General features: G+C 48.5%; 1 protein-coding gene across 1 annotated transcript in view; it reads left to right on the forward strand.

Annotated features, from left to right (window-relative positions):
- The first annotated feature begins 1,642 nt into the window (after positions 1-1,642).
- Positions 1,643-25,658, forward strand: part of LOC140194866 (diacylglycerol kinase theta) — a 240,220-nt gene continuing 216,204 nt past the window's right edge. The window contains exon 1 of the mRNA XM_072252146.1: positions 1,643-2,046. Coding sequence (XP_072108247.1) covers positions 1,845-2,046 — 202 coding nt within the window. The 5' untranslated portion in view covers positions 1,643-1,844. The remainder of the gene's footprint in view (positions 2,047-25,658) is intronic.

Raw genomic sequence — 25,658 nt, forward strand, 5'->3', positions numbered from 1 at the left:
CTCTATCCCATTCCTCTCCCCTATCCCTATCCCCCTCCCCTATCATCCCTCTCCCCTATACCCCTCCCCCTCTCCCCAACCCCCTATCCCCCATCCCCTCCCCTATCCTCCATCCCCTCCCCCATCCTCCATCCCCTCCCCCTATTCCTCTCCCTATCACCATCCCCCATCCCAATCCCTTATCCCACTCCGCCTCCCTGATCCCCATCCCTTCCCCTATCCCCAAGCCCTCTCCCCTATCTCTATATCCCCATCCCTCTCCCCTATCCCCAATCCTTCTCCCCCTATCTCTATATCCCCATCCCCACCCCTATCCCTCTCCCTATCCTTAATTCCCCTCTCCCTATCACCATCCCACATCCCTATCCCTCCATCCCCAGACCCCTGTCCGCGGCTCAGGCATAATTAACCTCACATAGTCCATCCCCCAATCCCCCCTCCCTCTATCCCTATCTCCGATCCCTCTCCCCTCCCCATCCCGATCTCCCAGCCCTCTCCCCTCCTCTATCCCTCTCCCTAAACCCCCTCCCCCACCCCTATCCCCCCCATTCCCATACCCCTGTCCGCAGCTCAGGTGTAATTAACCCCCCATACTCCATCCCCCAAACCTCTATCCCTCATCCCTCTCCCCCTCCACATCCCTCTCCACCAAGCCCTATCCCCCCATCCCCTCCTCATATCTCCCTATCCCCCCTTCCTCTCCCCATCTCATTCCCTACCCCTCCCCATCCCCCTCCTCTATCCCTATTCCCCTCCACTATCCTTCTCCCCCTCCCCTTATCCACTATCCCTAATCCCCCTCTCCCTATCCCTTATCCCTGTCCCACTCTCCATCCACCTCCCCTATCCCCCTCCCACTAACCCCTATCCCCACTCCTCCCCCTATCCCCACCATATCCCTCCCCTATCCCCCTCTCCCCTCCCCCCTCTAATCCCTCCTCCTCTCCCTGTCCCCCTCCTCTCCCTCTCCCCCTCTCCCCCCTTCCCCCTCTCCCCCTCTCCCCCCCCCTCCCCCTCTCCCCTCCCCCCCTCTCCCCTCCTCCCTCCCCCCCTCTCCCCTCCCCCTCCCTCTCCCCTCCCCCCTCCCCCCTCTCCCCTCCCCCTCCTCCCTCCTCCCTCTCTCCCCTCCCCCTCCTCCCTCTCCCCTCCCCTCCCCCCCTCCTCCCCCCCTCCTCCCCTCCCCCCTCCTCCCCTCCTCCCCTCCCCCCTCCCCCCCTCTCCCCTCCCCCCTCCCCCCCTCTCCCCCTCCCCCCCTCCCCCCCTCTCCCCTCCCCCCTCCCCCCCTCCTCCCCTCCCCCTCCCCCCTCCCCCTCCCCTTCCCCCTCCCCCCTCCCCCCTCCCCCTCTCCCCTCCCCCTCTCCCCTCCCCCCCTCTCCCTCTCCCCTCCCCCTCTCCCCTCCCCCTCTCCCCTCCCCCTCTCCCCTCCCCCCTCCCCCCTCTCCCCTCCCCCCCTCCCCTCCCCCTCTCCCCTCCCCCCTCTCCCTCCCCCCTCTCCCCTCCCCCTCTGCCCTCCCTCTCCCCCTCTGCCCTCCCTCTCCCCCTCTGCCCTCCCTCTCCCCCTCCCTCTCCCCTCCTTCCCACCCGCTTCTCTCTCCCCGCCCTCGTCCCGCCCTCCCGTCCCAGAGCGCCGGCCGAGCCCCCGCCTCCAGCTTCCCGCTGGGCCCAGTCAGTGCGGAGCGGAGCCGGGTGTCCGGTGGCGGCGCTGCGGGCGGTGGACGGTGGAGCGGGATCGGGGCCGGGGCCGGGGCGGTCCCGGGCTCTGCCTGGGCGCGGTTGCCACACGGGGGGCTGGACCCCGGGCCGCCCCGCCCTCCAACAGCGCTGCCCGGGCGGGACGCAGGCGGATGGCGGAGAGCCGCGCTTCGCTCCCCCGTCTCCGGGAGCCGCAGGGTGGCGGCGGCCCCAACTCCAGTCCGCGGTCGGGCCGCGGCTACCGCCGGCATATGAACCACGGCCACCGCCTCAGGAAAGTGACCCTGACCAAGCCCACCTTCTGCCAGCACTGCACCGACTTCATCTGGGGGCTTGGCGGCTTCCAGTGCGATGGTGAGTCCGAGTCTGGGCGGGAGAGCAGGGCACGACGGCCCGAGCGGCGGCGACAGGCCAGAGACGGATGAGGGGCAGGGGACAGGCCGAGGGGCTAAGGGAGAGCAGGGGCTGTGCTGGGCTGAGGGGCTAAGGGAGAGCAGGAGGCGATGGGCTGAGGGGCATATGGAGCGAGAATAGGGGCTGATGGGCCGAGGGCAGGAGAGCAGGGAATATGATGGGCTGAGTGGCAGTAGTGTTGGGGAGCTGAGGGAGAGCAGAGCTTCTGATGGCTCGAATGGCAAAGGGAGAGCAGGAGGCGATGGGCTGAGGGGCATATGGAGCAAGAACAGGGGCCAAAAAGGCAGGAGAGCAGGGAATGGGATGGGCCAAGTGGCAGTAGTGTTGGGGGGCCGAGGGAGAGCAGGGCTTCTGATGGCAGGAGAGCAGGAGGCAATGGACTGAGGGAGAGCAAGGGGTACAATGGGATGAGTGGCAGATGGAGAGGGGAGGCGATGGGCTGAGGGGCAGATGGAGCGAGAACAGGGGCTGAGGGCAGGAGAGCAGGGCATGCGATGGGCCGAGTGGCAGTGGTGTTGGGGGGCAGAGGGAAAGCAGGAGGCGATGGACTGAGGGGTAGCAAGGGGTGCAATAGGATGAGTGGTGGATGGAGAGGGGAGGCGATGGGCTGAGGGGCAGATGAGGGGAGATCAAAGGGCGAGAGGCAAGCAGGGAGTACGATCGGCCAAGGGGCGCAGAGCGAGCAGGGAGCGGCAGGCTGGGGGGGCCAGTTGTAGATGGGCAGGATGGTGATTGGCCGGCGGCAGGGGGTGACGGGCCGTGATGGAGGGAGAGCAGGAGGTGACGGGCCAAGCAGCGGTGGGTAGTAAGCTAATGGGTGTGGGAGTAGGGAGTAATTGACTGAGGCAGCCAGAGAGCAGAAGTTGAGGGGCCAGTGGCCGGATTGCAGGAGCTGTGGGGGCATTGGGTTGGGGGGGGGGTTCAGGTGGGTCGCCCTGGGCCTGGCTTGCTTTTGGTTTCAACTCTTGCTGTAATTGTGCCGATGAGGAAGGAGTTCGCCCCTCCATCCACCATTCTTTCATATTTAATTCTTTATTTGGGCTTCACTCATTCTGAGATTAAAACGCCCTAAAAATGCACTTGGCGAGCGGAGCTGAGATCTGAAAAGTTTGAAGCAGGTTCTGAATGTTTTGCTGATCTGCTTTCTTCCTGTGTTGATGATTTGATTTCTGGAGGTCTGAATGATTGAATGTTGGAGGAATCCAGAGGACCAAATGGTCCTACTATTTGCGGTATGGCTCTGTGCCCTGTGGGTGTAAGGTATTCCTGTCCTAGAGGATGTTATTAATGAATACATTAAAGGTGGTAAAGAATCACATTGTGACCAGCAGGTAGAATCTTAATAACTGTCTAAGCTTCTCATGTGCTATCGCCTCCTAGAAGGGGGACCACACCACACTCAGCCTTCAGTGATTGGCAATGGTAAATATCTCCCTTAGTACTGGATGATGAAAATGGGGAGTCAGTGAGCATGTATGAAAGAGAATGATTTGCAAGACGAGTTAGTTTATTACTGTCACATTTACCATGGCAGAGAAAGGGCATGGCTAATTCATAATAAGGAGCAAGGTCATAATGAGCTGGTTTGTGAAGTCAAGGGTCCATCTTGTCGTATTACGGTCTGTTTGTATAATTGGTGTAGAAACTGTCCTTGAGCCTTGTGGTATGTGCTTTCAGGTTTTTGTATTTTCTGCCCGATGGAAGAGGGGGGAACAGAGTAAATCTGGGATGGGTGGGCTGTTTGATTATGCTGATTGCTTTACTGAGGCAGTGAGAGGCATGGACGGAGTCTATAGAGGGGAAACTGGTTTCTGTGATGTGCTGAGCTGCGTCTCCCGCTGTCTGAGTTTCTTGTAGTCACGTACTGAGTGGTTGCTATACCAAACTCTGATGAATCCAGGTAGCATGCTTTCTGGATAGTTGGACGTTTAGGAGCTTGCTGTGGAGCAGGTTGGTGTAGGACTTGGGTTTTTTGATGTTTAGATCAAGTCCCAGGAGCTTCTATGCTCTGGCAAAAGCTCCATTATGCACTGCAGATCCTCCTCAGAGTGAGCTATGGTGGCATTGTCATCTGCGTATTGGAGCTCCATGATGGAAGTAGTTGTCACCTTGTTCTTTGCCTAGAAGCTAAAGAGCCACCCATCTGTCCTAAAGAGAATCTGGACTCCTGGGAGGACTTGGCCAGTGAGGTGAAGAATGGTTGCAATGAAAACGACAACTAGAGTTGGGGTAATGATGCACCCCTGTTTGATCCCGGTCTCAACCTCAAAAGGTGATATTTCAGAGCTGCTGTTGCTGATGACTGTTGCAGTCATATCATTGTGTAAGAGCTGCTGGATCTTGAAGCACTTCTCTGAACAGTAGATCTACTGCCAGAGTAAAAGCTGGGCACCTGAAAGCCGGGTGAGTACCTTTCCTGTTGTGGAGCGGGGGCAATTGCATCTATTGTTTCCGTAGTCGGCCTTGTCACCCTTTTTGAAAGGGGTTCTGGAGTTCAGATGGGATCTTCTCCTGGTCCCAGATCTTGACAAGCAGATGATGAATATGATTTAAAGATCTGTATCACATTCCAAGAGGATTTTTGCTGATTTCCAACAGGCTCGTGGCCTTGTTGTTTCTTAATTTCTTGCAAGCTGTCTGCACTCTTTGATACCAGGAGGCTTACTCATGTCGTCCTTCTTGAGTCGTTGTGGGAGCTGGTTGATGACTTCAATGTCAACAGTGGTGTTACGAATAAGTATTTCCTGAAAGTGTTCCTGTCATCAAGAATTGATGGCATCATTAGCATGGATGCTGAAAAGGCATTTGATTCGGTTAATTGGAATTTTCTTTGCAGAGTTTTACATAGATTTGGTCTACATGACACAATTATTAAAACTATACAGGCACTATATGACAATCCTACTGCTAGGATTACAATCAATGGATATTTATCTAATAGTTTTACCCTAGAAAGGGGCACGAGACAGGGTTCTGCATGGTCACTGCTACTCTTCGCATTAATCTGGAACCATTAGCTCAATACATTAGACAAAATGAAGATATCAGGGGAATTACTATTAAAGGGACAGAGCATAAATTGGCCTGTTACGCAAATGACGTTTTGATCTATCTAGGGCAACCAACATACTCTTTACCTAAATTGATGCAATCCTTTGAACAATATGATCAATTATCAGGATACAAGATCGACATAGATAAAACCCAATTACTTTCATTTAACTATAGCCCACCAAGAGAAATTGAAAGTAGATATCCCTGGGCATGGCAAACAGAGTCTGTCAAATATTTGGGCATCATTATGCCAAAAGATTTGTCAAAATTATCAGAATGCAACTATCAGCCTATATATAAAAAAATTAAGGAAGATATAACAAGATGGAACCTAATTCCTTTTCTTGGTCTCAGTTCAAGGATTGAATCTATTAAAATGAATATACTGCCCAGACTACTATATCTCCTTCAGACCCTACCAATAGAGATTAACCAAAATCAATTCAATGAATGGAACAAGATGCTATCAAGATATATATGGCAAGGTAAAAGGCCCAGAGTTCGTCTCAAAACTTCGCTATTAGCCAAGGAAAAGGGGGGGGAGGGGCCTACCTTCTCTTAGAGATTATTATTTTGCAGCACAGTTGAGAGCTGTGATATGCTGGTGCAACCCATCATACGACGCTCAATGGAAAAACATTGAGGAGAGGATACTTTCTATCCCCATACAGGGAATTTAGGCTGATAACAACCTACAATGTTACATAAATAATATTGACAACCTGTTGGTGAAATGGACTCTTAAAATATGGAAAACTATTATAAAAGAATATAAACTAGAGGGAGTTTAAATGGTGTGCATCTGACTCAGATTTTATGCCAAATAAACTGGATGCTAGATTTAAGGATTGGACAGCTAAAGGAATAACAGCTATTTGCAATATAATGAAAGAAGGAACACTGTTCAGTTTTGAAATGCTCAAAGAGAAACACTTAACAGAAAAACAAGATCTTTACCGGTATTTACAGATGCGACAGTATGTTAATAGGACTGTTAAAAATGTAACCAAGGCAAGTACATGTTTGATAGAGTTATTTAGAAAAGCGTATAATTCAGACAACTGTACTAGAATCATTTCAAGCGTGCATAAGGGTCTGTCAAGTCTTAAAACACATTCGACTTCATACCTTAAAACAAAATGGGAGGAGGAAGGAGGGATAATAATATCTGAGGGAGAATGGACAATAATATGGAGGTATCAATGGAAGTGTACCAGTTCACAGAAATGGAGGGAGTTTGGTTGGAAAAACTTCATAAGATTTTTTTTACACCCTCTCAGAAATCCCATTATGATAGTAACCTCCCTGTTTGCTGGAGAAATTGTGGAAATCAAAATGAAAACCATTATAATATTTTCTGCGAATGCCCCGTTATCAAAGACTATTGGAGTGGGATACATAATGCCCTACAAGACATCTTTAAATTTGAAATACCCTTAGAAAGTAAGACCATATATTTTGGGTATGTACCTCAAGAATGGTTGAAAAGAGATAAATATTTAATGAATATACTGCTGGTGGCTGGTAAAAAGACCCTTACCAGGAAATGGTTGTCACAGGAGAGCCCAACTTTAAATGTATGGATGGAAATTACAATGGACATTTATAAAATGGAGACGATAACAGCATCTGTTAATCATAAGTTGTAACAATTTTATTCATACTGGAAAAAATGGTTTAACTACATAACACCTCATAGGCCTGATTTTATTCTCACAAATCAATGAATATGTTGTTAAAAAAAAAAGATCACTCCCTACTATGTACATAGTTTTCTCCTTTTGCTTGTTCTTTCTTTCCTCTCTTTTTTGTAAGTGTGTACCTCAGATAAATATTATGTGGAGATTTGTGGCAAATATATCTACATGATATATATGTACAATATCTGAAATACATCTTATGTTTGATGATGAACTTCAATAAAAAATAAATTACAAAAAAAAGAATTGATGACATCGTTGTCCTTTAGCAGCCTTTGCCCATCTTTGGAGTGAAGAGGGTTTAGACCATGATGGTTTGGGCCATACACTGCCCTTGTGGCAATAAAGAAACCCTTGATGTTACCAGAGTCGGCGATCTGCTATATTTCTAGGACCCTCTCAGTCCACCACTGATTCTTTATTGCCCTTACTCTACACTGGTCTATGGCCTTAGCTTTGGAGTGGGCTTCTCTTTCAGCCCTGCAGTTGATGCCCTTCTGCCAGGCACAGAAAGCTTCCTTTTTGTTGTCTATTAGCTCCTCCATTTCACTGACGCTTTCATCAAACCAATCTTCCTTTTTCCTAGTCTGGTATCGAATGATGTTTTTACGGGCGTCGAAGATGGTGGTGTTCGGTGTGGTCCAGTGTTCTTCAGTGTCTTTCAGAAAGGACACCCTGGAGAAGTTGTACCTGCGTTGTGTCTTTTAGGCTCTCGATGTTGAATCTGGGATGGCTCAGCTTCTTTTGCAATCCGCTCTTCTGCGTGATTTTGATGGTCATTTGTGAGCGAATAAGCCGATGGTCTATCCAGTCATCATCAGCACTGATCACAGATAGATAGATAAATAGACATACTTTATTGATCCCGAGGGAAATTGGGTTTTGTTACAGCTGCACCAACCAAGAATGGAGCATAAATATAGCAGTGCAAAAACCACAAACAAACAACAATATGTAAACTATGCCAGATGGAAATAAGTCCGAGACCAGCCTATTGGCTCAGGGTGTGTGACCCTCCACGGGAGGAGCTGCAAATTTGATGGCCACAGGCAGGAACAACCTCCCATGATGCCCAGTGTTGCATCTCATCGCTCTCGTATTCTTTACGGGGATGCATCCATGAAGATTTTACCTTATTTGTCTGGTGGAGCAGGGTATATTAGTGATGGTAAGTCATGTTCAGCACACTTACAGAGTAAGAGCCCTCCACTGGAGTTGATGTTGCCAGCACCTTCTTTCCCAAATGTGCCTTTCCTGGACATGCTGTTCCTTGAACTCTGGCATTGAAGTTGCCAAGAAGAATGGATTTTATCTTTCTTGAGAATATCTGATAGTATGTGGTCTAGGTTGGCATAGAAAGTCTCCTTAACATCGTTTGGTGAGTCTCGGATTGGAGCATAGGCTGTCACAGCTGTAGCCATTTAGCTGTTAGTGAGCTGAAGGTGCAAGTTCATGAGGTGTTCATTGATGCCAGCTGGCAATTTGGAGAGGTGACTGATGATGCTGTTCTTCATGGTGAACCCAGGTCTGTGGATTCTGGGTTCATCTGCTGGTTTCCCCTTCCAGAAAATGGTGTGTCCACCCTTCTCCTCCTTGGCCAATTGCACTTCAAAGAGGGCAGCAAGGTCAATTTGGAACTTTCAGCTCTCTTGAGATGATGGTTGTTGTACATCTTTCCGGATGATTGCTGGTCTCACTCTCTGTAGGTGTCCGCACATTCCAGGCTCCAAAATTCTTATGCTTTTGCTTCAGACCGCAGTGTGGTGATCCCACCGGACGCGGTAATCCAGCAGGAGTGAGGAGGTAGGCTATTTTTAAGGCATCTTTTCCAACCCCTTCCCCATGTAGGGTGAGCAGAGTGGGTCCTGAATAGGGCTGCTCAGTCATGGGGGTAGCTGCCGAAAAGCTCCATCTGCCTCAGTCCAAGAGCAAGACACTATATCTAACACACAGCACCCGTGTGGCTGGGATCCCAGACTTCACTCTCCTGCTGCAGTCACACTTCCTGATTGCCAGGAGGCTTTGCTCAGGTTGGTCAATTGGATTATCAAACCAGGAGAAACGCCCGTGTGTCAGGTCCTTTAACATGGGGAGACTGATGCACAAGCAGCCACCACATGATCCTTGACAGAGAAATGGAGACCAAGACGATCGGGGGCCCTCTTCCTCCACCTTCACAGCTGCTGTGATGGTCCTCATAGTTCCGAGACGCCTGAGACTCTACCATGATCTTCCACCTGCTCTGCCGTTGAGGTCTTGGTTGGACTGTGCTTTGTCGGGATCCTGCCCCTTGTCCTTACCACCATGGGTGACCCTGCCAGGAGCTAAGCTCCAGACGGCATCCCTCTCAGGTTCTCAGCATCATACAAGGTGGCGGTACCCCAGAGAGGAACACATAGAAATAACGTACTTAATAGACGTAGCCGTTCCAAATATACATAATCTACAGAAATCAGTAAGTGAAAAGCAACAGTAATATGCTGAATTAAAAGAGGAAATTGAAAGACTATGGAACATAAATGGGGTATATATTATCACAGTTGGAATATCTACAACTGGTACCTTTGCAAGGTAATGACACAACTGCAATAAACAATTAAGGCTACACAGCAATATCTCTGTAAGTCTCCAGAAAGCCACAATATTAAACACCACTAGAATAGTCCGAATTCCTAGCAATTGAGAAATGTCTGTGCTTGGCAAGACCATAAGACATAAGAGCAGAATTAGGCCATTTGGTCCATCGAGCCTGCTCCACTATTCAATCGTGGCTGATCCTTTTCTCCCCTCCCCAGCCCCACTCTCCAGCCTTCTCCCCCTGACTATTGATGCCGTGTCCAATCAAGAACCTATCAATCTCTGCCTTGTAGAATAAAGGGAACCTTATCTGGTTGGCTGCCAGTGACCAGTGGTGTTCCTCAGGGGTCAGTACTGGGTCTGCAACTTTTCACATTGTTTGTCAATGGTTTAGATAGTGGAATTGATGGCTTTGTGGCAAAGTTTGCAGATGATGTGAAGATAGGTGGAGGGGTAGGTAGTGCTGAGGAAGCAATGCGATTGCAGCAGGACTTAGACAAATTGGAAGAATGGGCAAAAAAGTGGCTGATAGGATGTTGGGAAATGTATGATAATGTATTTTGGTAAAAGAAGCAATAGTGCAGACTATTATCTAAATGGGGAGAAGGTTCAAACATTAGAGGTGCAAAGGGACTTGGGAGTCTTTGTGCAAGGCCCCCAGAAGGCTAATTTACAGGTTGAGTCTGTGGTAAAGAAGGCAAATGCAATGTTGTATTTATTTCAAGGGAAACAGAATATAAAAGCAACGAGATAATGCTGAGGCTTTATAAGACACTAGTCAGGCTGCGCTTGGAAAATTGTCAAATATTTTGGGCCCCATATCTCAGAAAGGATGTGTTGGCATTGGAGAGAGTCCAGAGGAGGTTCATGAGGATGATTCTGGAAATGAAGGGGTTAACATATGAGGCGCATTCGGCAGCTTTGGGCCTGTACTCACTGGAATTCAGAAGAATGCAGGGGGACCTTGACACCATCCAGTACAAGGCAGCCCACTTGATTGGTACCCCCTCCGCAGGTATCCAATCCCTTCACCATCGACGAACAGTTCCAGCAGTGTGTACTATCCACAAGATGCACTGCAACAACATGCTAAAGTTCCTAAGGCAGCTCCTTCCAGACCCATGACCACTACCACCTAGAAGGACGAGAACAGCAGATACCTGGGAATGCCACTACTTGGAAATTCCCCTCCAAGTCACTCACCATCCTGACTTGGAAAGATATCACCGTTCCTTCATTGCCACTGGGTCAAGCTCATGGAGTTCCCTCCCTAACAGCATTGTGGGTGTCCCTACACTTCAGGGAATGCAGCGGTTCGAGAAGGCTGCTCACCACCACCTTCTCAAGGGCAACTTAAAAAAAAACTACTGAATTTTGAAAGAACTAGATAAGGTGGATGTGGAGAGGATGTTTCCTATGGTAGGGTATCCAGAACTAGAGGGCACAGCCTCAAAATTGAGTGCCGACCCTTTAGAACAGAAGTGAGGAATTTTTTTTAGCCATAGTATTGCAAATTTGTGGAATGCTCTGCCACAGACTCTGGTGGAGGCAAGTCCATGGGTATATTTAAGGCAGAAGTTGATCATTTCCTAATTGTTCAGGGCATCAAAGGATATGTCGAGAAGGCAGGTGTTTGGGGTTGAGTAGGATCCGGGATCAGCCATGATAGAATGATGGGCTGAGTGGCCTAATTCTACTCCTATGTTTTTTGGCGTAATTCCGACTAGTTCGTGAGGCGAAATTTTCCTTTAAGGAAACCATGCTGAATTAGTCCTATCTTGTCCCGTGTCACCAGGTACTCCATAACCTCATCCTTAACAATTGAATCCGACATCTTCCCAATTACTGAGGTCAGGCTAACTGCTCTATAACTTGCAATTTTACAGCCCTCTGGCACCATGCCAGAGTCCAATAATTTTTGAAAGATCATTGCTAATGCCTCCATAATCTGTACCACTACCTCTTTCAGATTCCTAGGGTGCAGCTCGTCTGGTCTGTGCGACTTCTGTACCCTTAGGTCTTTCAGAGTTTTGAGCACCATTTCCCCTGTAATAGTAACTGCGTACTTCTTTTTCCTCACACCCTTCAACACCAGGCATGCTGCTAGTGTCTTCCACAGACCACGGGGGGAGGGGACGAACTGGAAGTATAAGGATGGAGATAAAGGGAAAGTGAGAAGAAGAAAAGTTAAGAAAGACAGCAGAATCAACAGAGCAGAAAGCTCAAGAGGGGATCGTACAGTATGGCCAAGTGAATTAGGAATTGATATGGGAGGTGAGGGGAGTAATGAATTAAAAGTATTGTATATGAATGCATGGAGTATAAGAAATAAAGTAGATGAGCTTGAGGCTCAGTTGGAAATTGGCAAGTATGATGTTGTGGGAATAACAGAGACATGGCTGCAAGTGGACAGGGCCTGGGAAATGAATATTCAAGATTATACGTCCTATCGAAAGGACAGACTGATGGGCAGAGCGGGTGGGGTGGCTCTGCTGGTGAAGAATGATATTCAGTCCCTTGCGAGGGGGGACGTAGAGTCAGTATGGATAGAACTGAGAAATTCTAAGGGTAGAAAGACCCTAATGGGAGTTATCTACAGGTCCCCAAACAGTAGTCTGGATGTAGGGTGTAAGTTGAATCAAGAGTTAAAATTGGCATGTTGCAAAGGTAATGCTACAGTTGTTATGGGGGATTTCAACATGCAGGTGGACTGGAGGAATCAGGTTGGTGCTGGACCCCAAGAAAGGGACTTTGTGGAGTCCCTCCGAGATGGATTCTTAGAACAGCTTGTACTGGAGCCTACCAGAGAGAACGCAATTCTAGATTTAGTGTTGTGCAATGAACCGGATTTGATCAGCGATCTCGAGGTAAAAGAACCGTTAGGAGGTAGTGACCATAATATGATAAGTTTTAATCTACTATTTGAGAGGGAGAAGGGAAACTCGGAACTGTCAGTATTACAGTTGAACAAAGGGGACTATGGTGCTATGAGGGAGGAGCTGGACAAAGTTCAATGGAACGATACCCTAGCAGGGATGGCAGTGGAACAGCAATGGCAAGTGTTTCTGGGAATAATGTGGAAGGTGCAGGATCAGTTCGTTCCAAAGAGGAAGAAAGATCCTAAGGGGAGTAAGGGGAGGCTGTGGCTGACAAGGGAAGTAATGAACAGTATAAAATTAAAAGAAAAGAAGTATAACATAGCAAGGATGAGTAGGAAGCCGGAGGATTGGGAAACAGACCCCCAAACAGTAGTAAGGATGTGGTCTACAAATTTCTCTCCACACATTAGGTGTTTGGTCTTTTTTATAGGTTCTTTTGGGTTTCTCTCTTTCATGCTTGCCTGTTAGGAGATAAATCTAAGGGTTGTATAATGTATACATAATTTGATAATATATGTACTTGTCATTTTGAACCTCCTGTCCATCCTCTCACCACCATCAGAAATTCTGCCAATATTAGTTGTTCTGAATGCCCTGCAAAATATATTCCTTTATTGAAGATGTGGTGTAAATTGTGTTGACATAATGTGCTGATGGGAGTGGTAGAAACACGTTATGGAAAATAGATCAGGGTTGTGGTTAGTCATGCCTCAGCTTGTTTGTCTTCAATGGCCACAACCTTACACAGACATACATGCAGTGACACACCCAATCAAAGGACACAAACAGGAGTCCGGACATACCTGAACAACAGGAATTCTGCAGATGCTGGAAATTCAAGCAACACACATAAAAGTTGCTGGTCCTGACGAAGGGTCTCGGCCTGAAAAGTCGACTGCACCTCTTCCTAGAGATGCTGCCTGGCCTGCTGCGTTCACCAGCAACTTTGATGTGTGTTGTCCGGACATAACCTGATCTGACATGTGTACAAACTCTGCAGAGGTGGGTAACTGGCAACCTGATTATAAAACTACCAATAATCATCACTGTTGTTGCAGAATTCTGGTTTTGTAGTTTAGAAAGAATAACAGTTAATGTAGAAAATGTGAGAAATTTTCATCAGATCAGACATCTGTGATCATGTTCTGCCATTTGACTGCCTGCTACAGGGAAGCATTGGAGTCAGTGCGTGAGGGCAATGTACAGTGAGTGATTGTCTTAGACCATAAGACATAGGAGCAGAATTAGGCCATCTGGCCCATTGAGTCTGCTCCGCCATTCAATCATAGCTGATCCTTGTTTTTTTTACTCCTCCTCAACCCCACTCCCCAGCCTTCTCCCCGTAACCTTTAATGCCATGTCCAGTCAAGAACCTATCAATTTCTGCCCTAAATACACCCAGCGACCTGGCCTCCACAACAAATTCCACAAATCCACCACCCTCTGGCTAAAGAAATTTCTCTGCATCTCTGTTTTGAAAGGGCGCCCCTCTATCCTGAGGCCGTGCCCTCTTGTCCTAAACTCTCCCACCATGGGAAACATCCTTCCCACATCTACTCTGTCTTGGCCTTTCAACATTCGGAAGGTTTCAATGAGATCCCCCTTCATCCTTCTAAATTTCAACGAGTATAGGCCCATAGCCAACAAACATTCCTCGTATGATAACCCTTTCATTCCTGGAATCATCTTTGTGAACCTCCTCTGGACCCTCTCCAATGCCAGCACATCTTTTCTAAGATGAGGGGCCCAAAACTGTTCACAATAATCAAAGTGAGGCCTCAAGGTGGCAGCCAACCGGAAAAGGATCCTTTCATTCCCACTTGCTGCCTCCTACCAATCAGCCAATACTTTAACCACGTTAGTAACTTTCCTGTAATACCATGGGCTCCTAACTTTGTAAGCAGCCTCATGTGTGGCACCTTGTTAATGGCCATCTGAAAGTCCAAATATACAACATCCACTGCATTCCCTTTATCTATCCTACTTGTAATCTCCCCAAAGAATTCGTCAGGCAGGATTTTCCCTGAAGGAAACCATGCTGGCTTTGTACTATCTTGTCCTGTGTCACCAAGTACTCCAGCACCTCATCCTTAACAATTGACTCTAACATCTTCCAAACCACTGAGGTCAGGCTAACTGGTCTATAATTACCTTTCTGCTGCTTTCCTCATTTCTTAAAGAGTGGAGTGACATTTGCAATTTTCCAGACCTCTGACACCATGCCAGAGTCCAATGATTTTTGAAGGATCATTTCTAATGCCACCACAGTCTCTACAGCTACCTCTTTCAGAACATAAGAAATAGGAGCAGGAGTAGACCATCCGGCCCATCGAGCCTGCCCTGATAAAGTTTAAGGGAATGGGGGATTCCCAGATCCCTGTAAACAATGAATTCAGTACTGACTATGTCTGTGACTGCAGTGTGTTTGAATAATGTCTCACAGCTGCCTCCTTTGGAGCAAGGTGATTAAAGTTCGCCCAGATCCACATAGATGTCTCTGGGCTTTTCACACCTTTTGATTTTGACAAAAAGCAGTACCTGCTGGAAATTAGACAGAACATTCCTTTCTTAATTAAAGCATAAACTTGACGGATGTTCTTATCCTTGTAATTAAGTTGTGGCTCCAGCAACCCAGGTAGGACATTCCTTTTTTAATTAATGTGGCTGGAGTGTCTATCAAATTGATTGTTCTCTGTATCAATAGTCCATTGACTTGACCGGAATGGTTATCAAACTGATTGTTCTCTGTATCAATAGTCCATTGACTTGGCCGGAATAGTTATCAAATTGATTGTTCTCTGTATCAATAGTCCATTGACTTGACCAGAATGGTTATCAAACTGATTGTTCTTTTGTATTGGTGGCCATATAACTTCTGACAATTCTGACATCGGGCAGTGAACTTGTAGAACCGCCGGGGAGATGAGGAAGGGTCTCTCCCTGATGTGGGGTCGGAGTTCACTCGCTGGCTGAGCTCGAAGAAATAAATGGGTGAAAAGATAAGTAACGATCTTTTTGTGCTGTCATTATTTCATCCAGTAAAGTTACGTTTATAGCCACGCCATTCAGTAAGATCATGGCTGATCTGTCTGTAAACTCAGCTCCATCTACCTGCCTTTTCCCCATAACCCTTAATTTCCCTACTATGTAAAAATCTATTTAACTGTATCTGAAATATATTTAGTGAGGAAGCCTCAACTGCTTCCCTGGGCAGAGAATTCCACAGATTCACCACTCTCTGGGAAAAACAGTTTCTCTTCATCTCCATCCTAAATCTTCTCCCCTGAATCTTGAGACAATGTCCCCTAGTTCTAGTCTCACTTACCAATGGGAACAACTTTCCTACTTCTATCTTATCTGTCCCTTTCAAAATTTTATATGTTTCTATAAGAACCCCTCTCACTCTTATGAATTCCAGAGAGTATAGTCCCAGAGAGATCCCTAGAGTGTAGTTCATCTGGTCCGGGTGACTTCTGTACCTTTAGATCTTTCAGCTTTTTGAGCACTGTCTCCTTTGTAACAGTAACTGCACCCACTTCTCTTCCTTCACACACTACAACATCAGGCACACTGCTAGTGTCTTCCACAGTGAAGACTGATGCAAAATACTCAAGTAGTTCATCAGACATCTCCTTGTCCCCTGTCATTATTTCTCCTGCCTTATTTTCTCGCGGTCCTATATCCACTCTCATTTCTCGTTTATTTTTAACATACTTGAAAATACTTTTACTATCAACTTTGATATGATTTGCTAGCTTGCTTTCATATTTCATCTTTTCCCTTCTAATGATTTTTTTAGTTGCTCTCTGTAGGTTTTAAAAAACTTCCCAATCCTCTATCTTCCCATTAATTTTTGCTTTGTTGTATGCCCTTTCTTTTGTTTTTACAATAGGTTTGACTTCCCTTGTCAGCTGTGGTTGTACTATTTTACCATTTGAGTATTTCTTCATTTTTGGAATACATATGTCCTGCACCTTCCTCATTTTTCCCAGAAACGCATTCCATTGCTGCTCTGCTGTCATCCCTGCCAGCAGCTTCTTCCAATTTACTTTGGCCAACTCCTCTTTCACACCACTGTAATTTCCCTTACTCCACTGAAGTACTGCTACATCAGAGTTTACTTTCTCCCTATCAAATTTCAAGTTGAACTCAATCATATTCTTTTACCTTAAGCTCCCTCATCGCCTCCAGTTCATTACATAACACCCAATCCATTGCAGCTGATCCCCTAGTAGGCTCAATGATAAACTGCTCTAAAAAGCCATCTCATAGGCATTCAACAAACTCACTCTCTTGAGATCTATTACCAATCTGATTTTCCTAATCGACCAGCATGTTAAAATCTCCCATGACTACCATAACATTGCCCTTTTAACTCACCTTTTATATTTGCTGTTGTAATGTGTAGTCATCCTCCCAGCCACTGTTGGGAGGCTTGTATATAACTGTCATCAATGTCCTTTTACCATTGCAGTTTCTTAACTCAACCCACGAGGATTCAACATCTTCCGATCCTATGTAACATCTTTCTACTGATTTGATGCCATTCTTTACCAGTATAGCCACACCACCCCCTCTGTCTACCTTCCTGTCCCTCCGATATAACGTGTAACCTTGGACATTCAGCTCCCAACTACAACCATCCTTCAGCCACGATTCAGTGATGGTCACAACATCATACCTGGCAATCTGTAATAGTGCAACAAGATCATCCACCTTATTTCTTATACTCCGTGCATTGTGACTTTGAGTACTGTATTTGCTATCCTTCCTGATTCTGTATTCTTAATGATTTGATACTCAGCCTGTTGGCTGCAACTAAATCCCATCACCTGCCTGCCCTTCCTGATAGTCTGGCTACATGCTATCTTTACTTTTTTACCATCCATCCTATCCTGAGTCTCTTCACTCCGTTCCCACCCTGAAAGTCTTGGACATGGTCTTATGGATATTTCTCTTGCAATCGCAAGGCCCTGTTAGACATTGGTAATGTAAAATACTGCAAGTGTGTTACTTTTGTTTATTGGTGAGATAGATGATGGGGGAGTTACATGGTCTTGGTTGTAGCGAGGACCTTTGACGAGGTCACAAACAGGAGATAATCTGCAGATGCTGGAAATTCAAGCAACACACACAAAATGCTGGAACAACACAGCAGGCCAGGCAGCATCTATGAAAAAATCCATGCTACAACTATACAGGATACTGGTGAGGCCGCAGCTGGAGGACTGTGTCTCCATACTTGAGGAAGGATATACTGGCTTTGGAGGCAGTGCAGAGGAGGTTCACCAGGTTGATTCTAGGGATGAAAGGGTTAACCTATGAGGAGCGATTGAGTCGCCTGGGACTGTACCCTCTGGAGTTCGGAAGAATGAGAGGAGATCTTTTAGAAACATACAAAAATTTGAAAGGGATAAGTAAGATAGAAGTAGGAAAGTTGTTTCCAGTGGTAGGTGAGACTAGAACTAGGGGACATTGCCTCAAGATTCAGGGGAGAAGATTTAGGGTGGAGATGAGGAGAAACTGTTCTTCCCAGAGAGTGGTGAATCTGGAATTCTCTGCCCAGGGAAGCAGTTGAGGCTTCCTCACTAAATATATTTAAGATACAGTTAGATAGATTTTTACGTAGAAGGGGAATTAAGGGTTATGGGGAAAAGGCAGGTAGATGGAGCTGAGTTTATGGACAGATCAGCCATGATCTTATTGAATGGCAGGGCAGGCTCGATGGGCCGGATGGCCTACTCCTGCTCCTATTTCTTATGTTCGTATGTAAAAAAGGGCAGTCAACGTTTCAAGCTGAGACCGTTTGGCAGGACTGGAGAAAAAAAAGATGAGTAAGTTTAAAAGCTGGGGATGGATAAGAGAAAGTCAAGGTGATGGGTGAAACCAGGAGCGGCAGGGTTGAAGTAAAGAGTTGGGAAGCTGATTGGTGGAAGAGATACAGGGCTGGAGAAGGGGGAGTCTGATAGGAGAGGACAGAAGGCCATGGAACAAAGAAAAGGGGAGAGGAGCATCAGAGGGAGGCGATGGGCAGGCAAGGGGATGAGGTGAGAGGAGGAAAAGGTGATTGGGATGGGGCCCATTACCGGAAGTTGAAGAAATCGATATTCATGCCATCAGGTTGGAGTCTACCCAGACGGTATAGACAGCGTTGTTCCTTCAACCTGAGTGTGGCTTCATGACGACAGTAGAGGAGGCCATGGATTGACATATCGGAATGGGAATGGGAAGTGGAATTAAAATGGATGGCCACTGGGAGGTCCCGCTTCTTCTGGCGGGTGGAGCGTGGGTGCTCAGTGAAGCACTCCCAATCTACGTTAAGTCTCACTGATATGCAGGAGGTAACACCAGGAGCACCGGACACAATATATGACCCCAACAGGCTCACAGCTGAAGTGTCGCCTCATATGGAAGGACTGTTTAGGGCCCTGAATGATAGTGAAGGAGGAGGTGTAGCACTTGATCTGCTTGCAGTGGAACCTGTCCCTACACCTCCTCCCCCACTACCATTCAGGACACTTCAGCTGTGAGTCTGTTGGGGTCATATACTGCGTCGGGTGCTCCTGGTGTGGCCTCCTGTATATGAGTGAGGCCCAATGTAGATTGGGAGAATTCTTCGCTGAACAGCTATGCTTCGCCTGGCAGAAGAAGTGGGACCTCCCAGTGGCCATCCATTTTAATTCCACTTTCCATTCCCATTCTGATACGTCCATCCATGGCCTCCTCTACTATCGTGATGAGGCTATACTCAGTTGGAGGACCAGCACCTTGTATCCTCTCTGGGTAGTCTCGAACAGGATGGCACGAACATAGATTTCTTGAACTTCTGGTAATGGGCCCCACCCCAGTCACCTACACCCCCCCCCACCTTCACCTTATCTCCTTGCCTGCTCATGGCCTCACTGTGGTGCTCCTCCCCTCTTTTCCTTCTTCCGTGGCCTTCTCTCCTCTCCTTTCAGGCTTCCCCTTCTCCAGCCCTGAATCCTTCTCACCAATCAGCTTCCCAGCTCTTCACTTCATCCCTGCTGCTCCCAGTTTCACTTATTTTCTTGAGTTTCTCTCTCCCCTCTCCCACCTTATACATCTCCTCATGCTTTTTTCTCTCGTCCTGACGACTGTACTCTTTTCCATAGATGCTGCCCGGCCTGCTGAGCTCCCCCAGCACTTTGTGTGTGAACCTTTGACAAGGTGCCACACATAAGGCCATGGTAAGAGCCCATGGTATTACAGGAAAGTTACTAACATGGTTAGAGCTTTGGCTGATTGATAGGAAGTAGCGAGTGGGAATAAAAAATCCTTTTCTGGTTGGCTGCTAGTGACTAGTAGTGTTCCACAGGGGTTGGTGTTAGGACCACTTCTTTTTATGCTGTATATAAATGATTTAGATGATGGAATAAATGACTTTGTTGCCAAGTTTGCAGATGATACGAAGATTGGTGGAGGGGCAGGTAGTGTTGAGGAAGCAGGTAGGATGCAGAAGGACCTAGATTAGAAGAATGGGCAAGAAAGTGGCAGATGAAATACAGTGTTGGAAAATACATGGTCATGTACTTTGGTAATAGAAATAAATGTGCAAATTATTTTCTAAACAGGGAGAGAATCCAAAAATCTGAGGTGCAAATGGACTTGGGAGTCCTTGTGCAGAACACCCGAAAGGTTAACTTGCAAGTTGAGTCGGTGGTGAGGAAGGCAAATGCAGTGCTTGGATTTATTTCAAGACGTCCGGAATATAAGAGCAGGGATGTGATGCTGAGGCTTTATAAGGCACTGGTGAGGCCTCACCTTGAGTATTGTGAACAGTTTTGGGCCACTCATCTAAGAAAAGATGTGCTGGCTTTGGAGAGGGTCCAGAGGAGGTTCACAAGGATGATTCCAGGAATGAACGAGTTTTTATACGAGGAGTGTTTGATGGCCCTGGGTCTGTACTCGCTGGAATTCAGAAGGATGAGGGGGGATGTCATTGAAACCTTTCAAATGTTGGAAGGACTAGACAGAGTAGATGTGGAAAGGATGTTTCCCATGGTGGGAGAGTCTGGGACAAGAGGGCACAGCCTCAGGATAGATGGGTGTCCATTTAAAACAGATGCAGAGAAATTTCTTTAGCCAGAGGTTGGTGAATGTGTGGAATTTATGATCACAGGCCGCTGTAGAGGCTAGGTGATTGGGTGTATTTAAGGTAGAGTTTGATAGGTTCTTGATTGAGCATAGCATCAAAAGTTATGGGTGAAGGCTGGGGAGTGGGGCGAAGGAAGGATCAGCCATGATTAAATGACGTACAGACTCGACGTGCCATATGTCCTAATTCTACTCCTGTGTCTTATGGACTAGGCCTCAAGCCGCGGGCTTGCTCGTTTAAGCTGTCCAGAGAGGAGATGCTGGAGTGGTGTACCATGGTGTCTGTGCTGGGTTGAGGGCTACCCTCTTCTGTCACTGCTGCCCTCCAGTGTGTGCTCAGTGGGAGACAGGGTGAATTGTGTGTATATGAACATTCATCTGTGGACTGTTGATAACGCACATGCAACATCATCTTACAGGACATGTCACTCATGGACGATATATGTATCTTTTGTGTTTGCCTGCTATCTGATATGTACTGTATGTGCCTTCTCCTGTGTCTGACTATCGGTGCTGTGTGACTATCAGTGCTGTGTGACTATCAGTGCTGTGTGACTATCGGTGCTGTGTTTGGCTATCGGTGCTGTGTGACTATCGGTGCTGTGTTTGGCTATCGGTGCTGTGTGACTATTGGTGCTGTGTCTGACTATCGGTGCTGTGTCTGACTATCGGTGCTGTGTGACTATCGGTGCTGTGTGACTATCGGTGCTGTGTGACTATCGGTGCTGTGTGACTATCGGTGCTGTGTCTGACTATCGGTGCTGTGTGACTATCGGTGCTGTGTGACTATCGGTGCTGTGTCTGACTATCGGTGCTGTGTCTGGCTATCGGTGCTGTGTGATTATCGGTGCTGTGTGACTATCGGTGCTGTGTCTGACTATCGGTGCTGTGTCTGACTATCGGTGCTGTGTGACTATCGGTGCTGTGTCTGACTATCGGTGCTGTGTCTGACTATCGGTGCTGTGTCTGACTATCGGTGCTGTGTGACTATCGGTGCTGTGTTTGGCTATCGGTGCTGTGTGACTATCGGTGCTGTGTCTGACTATCGGTGCTGTGTCTGACTATCGGTGCTGTGTGACTATCGGTGCTGTGTGACTATCGGTGCTGTGTCTGACTATCGGTGCTGTGTGACTATCGGTGCTGTGTGACTATCGGTGCTGTGTGACTATCGGTGCTGTGTCTGACTATCGGTGCTGTGTCTGACTATCGGTGCTGTGTGACTATCGGTGCTGTGTTTGGCTATCGGTGCTGTGTGACTATCGGTGCTGTGTCTGACTATCGGTGCTGTGTCTGACTATCGGTGCTGTGTGACTATCGGTGCTGTGTGACTATCCGTGCTGTGTCTGACTATCGGTGCTGTGTGACTATCGGTGCTGTGTGACTATCGGTGCTGTGTCTGACTATCAGTGCTGTGTCTGGCTATCGGTGCTGTGTGACTATCGGTGCTGTGTCTGACTATCGGTGCTGTGTGACTGTCGGTGCTGTGTGACTATCGGTGCTGTGTCTGACTATCGGTGCTGTGTGACTATCGGTGCTGTGTGACTATCGGTGCTGTGTCTGACTATCGGTGCTGTGTGACTATCGGTGCTGTGTGACTATCGGTGCTGTGTGACTATCGGTGCTGTGTCTGACTATCAGTGCTGTGTCTGGCTATCGGTGCTGTGTGACTATCGGTGCTGTGTGACTATCGGTGCTGTGTCTGACTATCGGTGCTGTGTGACTATCGGTGCTGTGTGACTATCGGTGCTGTGTGACTATCGGTGCTGTGTGACTATCGGTGCTGTGTCTGACTATCGGTGCTGTGTGACTATCGGTGCTGTGTCTGACTATCGGTGCTGTGTGACTATCGGTGCTGTGTGACTATCGGTGCTGTGTCTGACTATCGGTGCTGTGTGACTATCGGTGCTGTGTGACTATCGGTGCTATGTGACTATCGGTGCTGTGTCTGACTATCGGTGCTGTGTGACTATCGGTGCTGTGTCTGACTATCGGTGCTGTGTGACTATCGGTGCTGTGTGACTATCGGTGCTGTGTGTGACTATCAGTGCTGTGTCTGACTATCGGTGCTGTGTCTGGCTATCGGTGCTGTGTGACTATCGGTGCTGTGTCTGACTATCGGTGCTGTGTGACTATCGGTGCTGTGTGACTATCGGTGCTGTGTCTGACTATCGGTGCTGTGTCTGGCTATCGGTGCTGTGTGACTATCGGTGCTGTGTCTGACTATCGGTGCTGTGTGACTATCGGTGCTGTGTGACTATCGGTGCTGTGTCTGACTATCGGTGCTGTGTGACTATCGGTGCTATGTGACTATCGGTGCTGTGTCTGACTATCGGTGCTGTGTGACTATCGGTGCTGTGTGACTATCGGTGCTGTGTCTGACTATCGGTGCTGTGTGACTATCGGTGCTGTGTCTGACTATCGGTGCTGTGTCTGGCTATCGGTGCTGTGTGACTATCGGTGCTGTGTGACTATCGGTGCTGTGTCTGACTATCGGTGCTGTGTCTGACTATCGGTGCTGTGTGACTATCGGTGCTGTGTCTGACTATCGGTGCTGTGTCTGACTATCGGTGCTGTGTGACTATCGGTGCTGTGTTTGGCTATCGGTGCTGTGTGACTATCGGTGCTGTGTCTGACTATCGGTGCTGTGTCTGACTATCGGTGCTGTGTGACTATCGGTGCTGTGTGACTATCGGTGCTGTGTCTGACTATCGGTGCTGTGTGACTATCGGTGCTGTGTGACTATCGGTGCTGTGTGACTATCGGTGCTGTGTCTGACTATCGGTGCTGTGTCTGACTATCGGTGCTGTGTGACTATCGGTGCTGTGTTTGGCTATCGGTGCTGTGTGACTATCGGTGCTGTGTGACTATCGGTGCTGTGTCTGACTATCGGTGCTGTGTCTGACTATCGGTGCTGTGTGACTATCGGTGCTGTGTGACTATCGGTGCTGTGTCTGACTATCGGTGCTGTGTGACTATCGGTGCTGTGTGACTATCGGTGCTGTGTGACTATCGGTGCTGTGTCTGACTATCGGTGCTGTGTGACTATCGGTGCTGTGTCTGACTATCGGTGCTGTGTGACTATCGGTGCTGTGTGACTATCGGTGCTGTGTCTGACTATCGGTGCTGTGTCTGACTATCGGTGCTTTTTTTTTTTTTTAAATTTTTTTTTACAAAATTCTTTATTACAAATGTCGGTGCTATACAATATTTACAAACCCAGTGAATAACACATTTACTACACTACAAACAGACAATACATGTTAAACCAATATATTGCCATCCTCGTCAATGATGGCATTTACACCCCGCGGAGCCCAACGGTCCCGGAACATCTCGACGGTCGCCGTGGACTGTGCGTATTCCTTTTCAATGTTCACCCGGGCTCGAACATACCCCCTAAACATAGCCAGGCAGTCCGCCCGGGGAGAACCTCCTGCCACCCTTTTCCAGGAGCCACGGATGGCAATTTTCGCCAGCCCCAGGAGCAAGTTGACAAGGACATCCTCATCCCTCTGTGCCCCCCTCCTTACTGGATGACCATATATGAATAGGGTGGGACTGAAATGCAACCAGAAGGCGAGAAGCAGCCCACGCAAATACGCGAAAAGGGGCTGCAGCCTCACACACTCCACGTACATATGGTACACGGTCTCCTCCAGCCCGCAGAAGTGACACGCGGCTGGGAGATCCGTGTACAAACTAAAGAACTTATTGCAGGGCACCGCTTTATGCAGCACCCTCCAGCCAAGATCCCCAAGGTGCATGGGAAGGACTCCCTTGTAGAGGGACTTCCACTGGGGACCCCCCTCACCTCCAGGTGGAAAGACCGACCGCCATGGCGTGTCGGGACGGTGGACAAATGCTAGGAAGTGGAGGGTGTGGAGCAGCAGCCCATAAAGGTACCTCCTGCCTGCATCCCTAAATGGGATTGTGGGTGTTGATGAAAGACGGCTCAAGTTGTGTGGATTCGTCTCTCGGGTAAGGCTGCGGGGCCTGGGCCCGACGAGCAGCTCAGCCCGAGTCGTTCCACACACCTGAGCCGCACTGACATCCGTTGAGACAGGGCAAGGGTCGGCCAGGACCCCGCCCTCTGCCAGAGGAGGGGATTCCCGGCCTGAGGCAACCATGTTCCAGACTCTCAGTAGGTCCTGATAGAAGCCGGGCAGCCTCTGCAAAGCAGCACGGCTGACGCCCGCCGGTGGTAGCTGCATATCTTCAGCAAGACAGCAGCCCCTCTGGAGGAAGAAAGTCGCCAACACGTGCCACCTGGGAGGGTGCTCAGCGTACAGGAATCTCTGCAGCGTCCTGAGGCGGAGAGCTGCCAGTCGTGTGCGTACACACACCAGCGACTGTCCGCCCTCTCCTTCTGGGAGACTCAGAACCACTGCAGAGACCCAGTGCTTCCTGTTTCCCCAGAAGAAGTCCACTAGCTTCCTCTGCATTCTTGCGACAAAAGGGGCAGGGGGGGGCCAAGGTGACCATCCGGTACCACAACATGGAGGCCACCAGCTGGTTTATGACCACCACCCTGCCTCGATAGGAAAGCACCCTGAGAAGGCCTGACCAGCGCTCTAGCCGGGCCATGACCTTTGTCTCCAGGTCCTGCCAGTTCGCCAGCCAGGTCTCCCCAGAAGGACTCAGGTAGACTCCCAGATAGAGAAGACGTCTGGTGCTCCACTCAAAAGCTCTCATCTCCTCCGGCAGGGAGTCCACCTGCCACTGGCCTACTAAGAGTCCGGAACATTTCGCCCAGTTGATCCTGGCGGAGGATGCCGCCGAGAAAACATCTTGGCACTCGCGCATCCTCCGCAGGTCACAGGGGTCTGTCATCATGAGGAGTACGTCATCGGCGTAGGCCGAGAGGACGACCCCCATGTCCGGTTCGCGCAGAACCAGACCTGTCAGCCTTCGCCGAAGAAGGCTGAGGAATGGCTCGACACAGATCGCATACAGTTGACCGGACATGGGGCACCCTTGACGCACTCCTCTTCGGAAGTGGATAGGTCCTGTCAATGATCCATTAATCTTAACTAGGCACTCTGCGGCAGAGTACAGGAGCCGAACTCGGGCCATAAAGTGTGGTCCGAGCCCAAAAGCCTGCAGGGTGCCCACCAGGAAACTGTGGTCCACCCGGTCAAAAGCCTTCTCCTGGTCAAGAGAAAGAAACGTTGCCGGGGTCCCAGTCTCCTGGAGTAGGTGGATCAGGTCCCGTACTAGGTGGACATTG

This window comes from Mobula birostris, chromosome 3, assembly GCF_030028105.1.
Source record: "Mobula birostris isolate sMobBir1 chromosome 3, sMobBir1.hap1, whole genome shotgun sequence".
NCBI lineage: Eukaryota > Metazoa > Chordata > Chondrichthyes > Myliobatiformes > Myliobatidae > Mobula > Mobula birostris.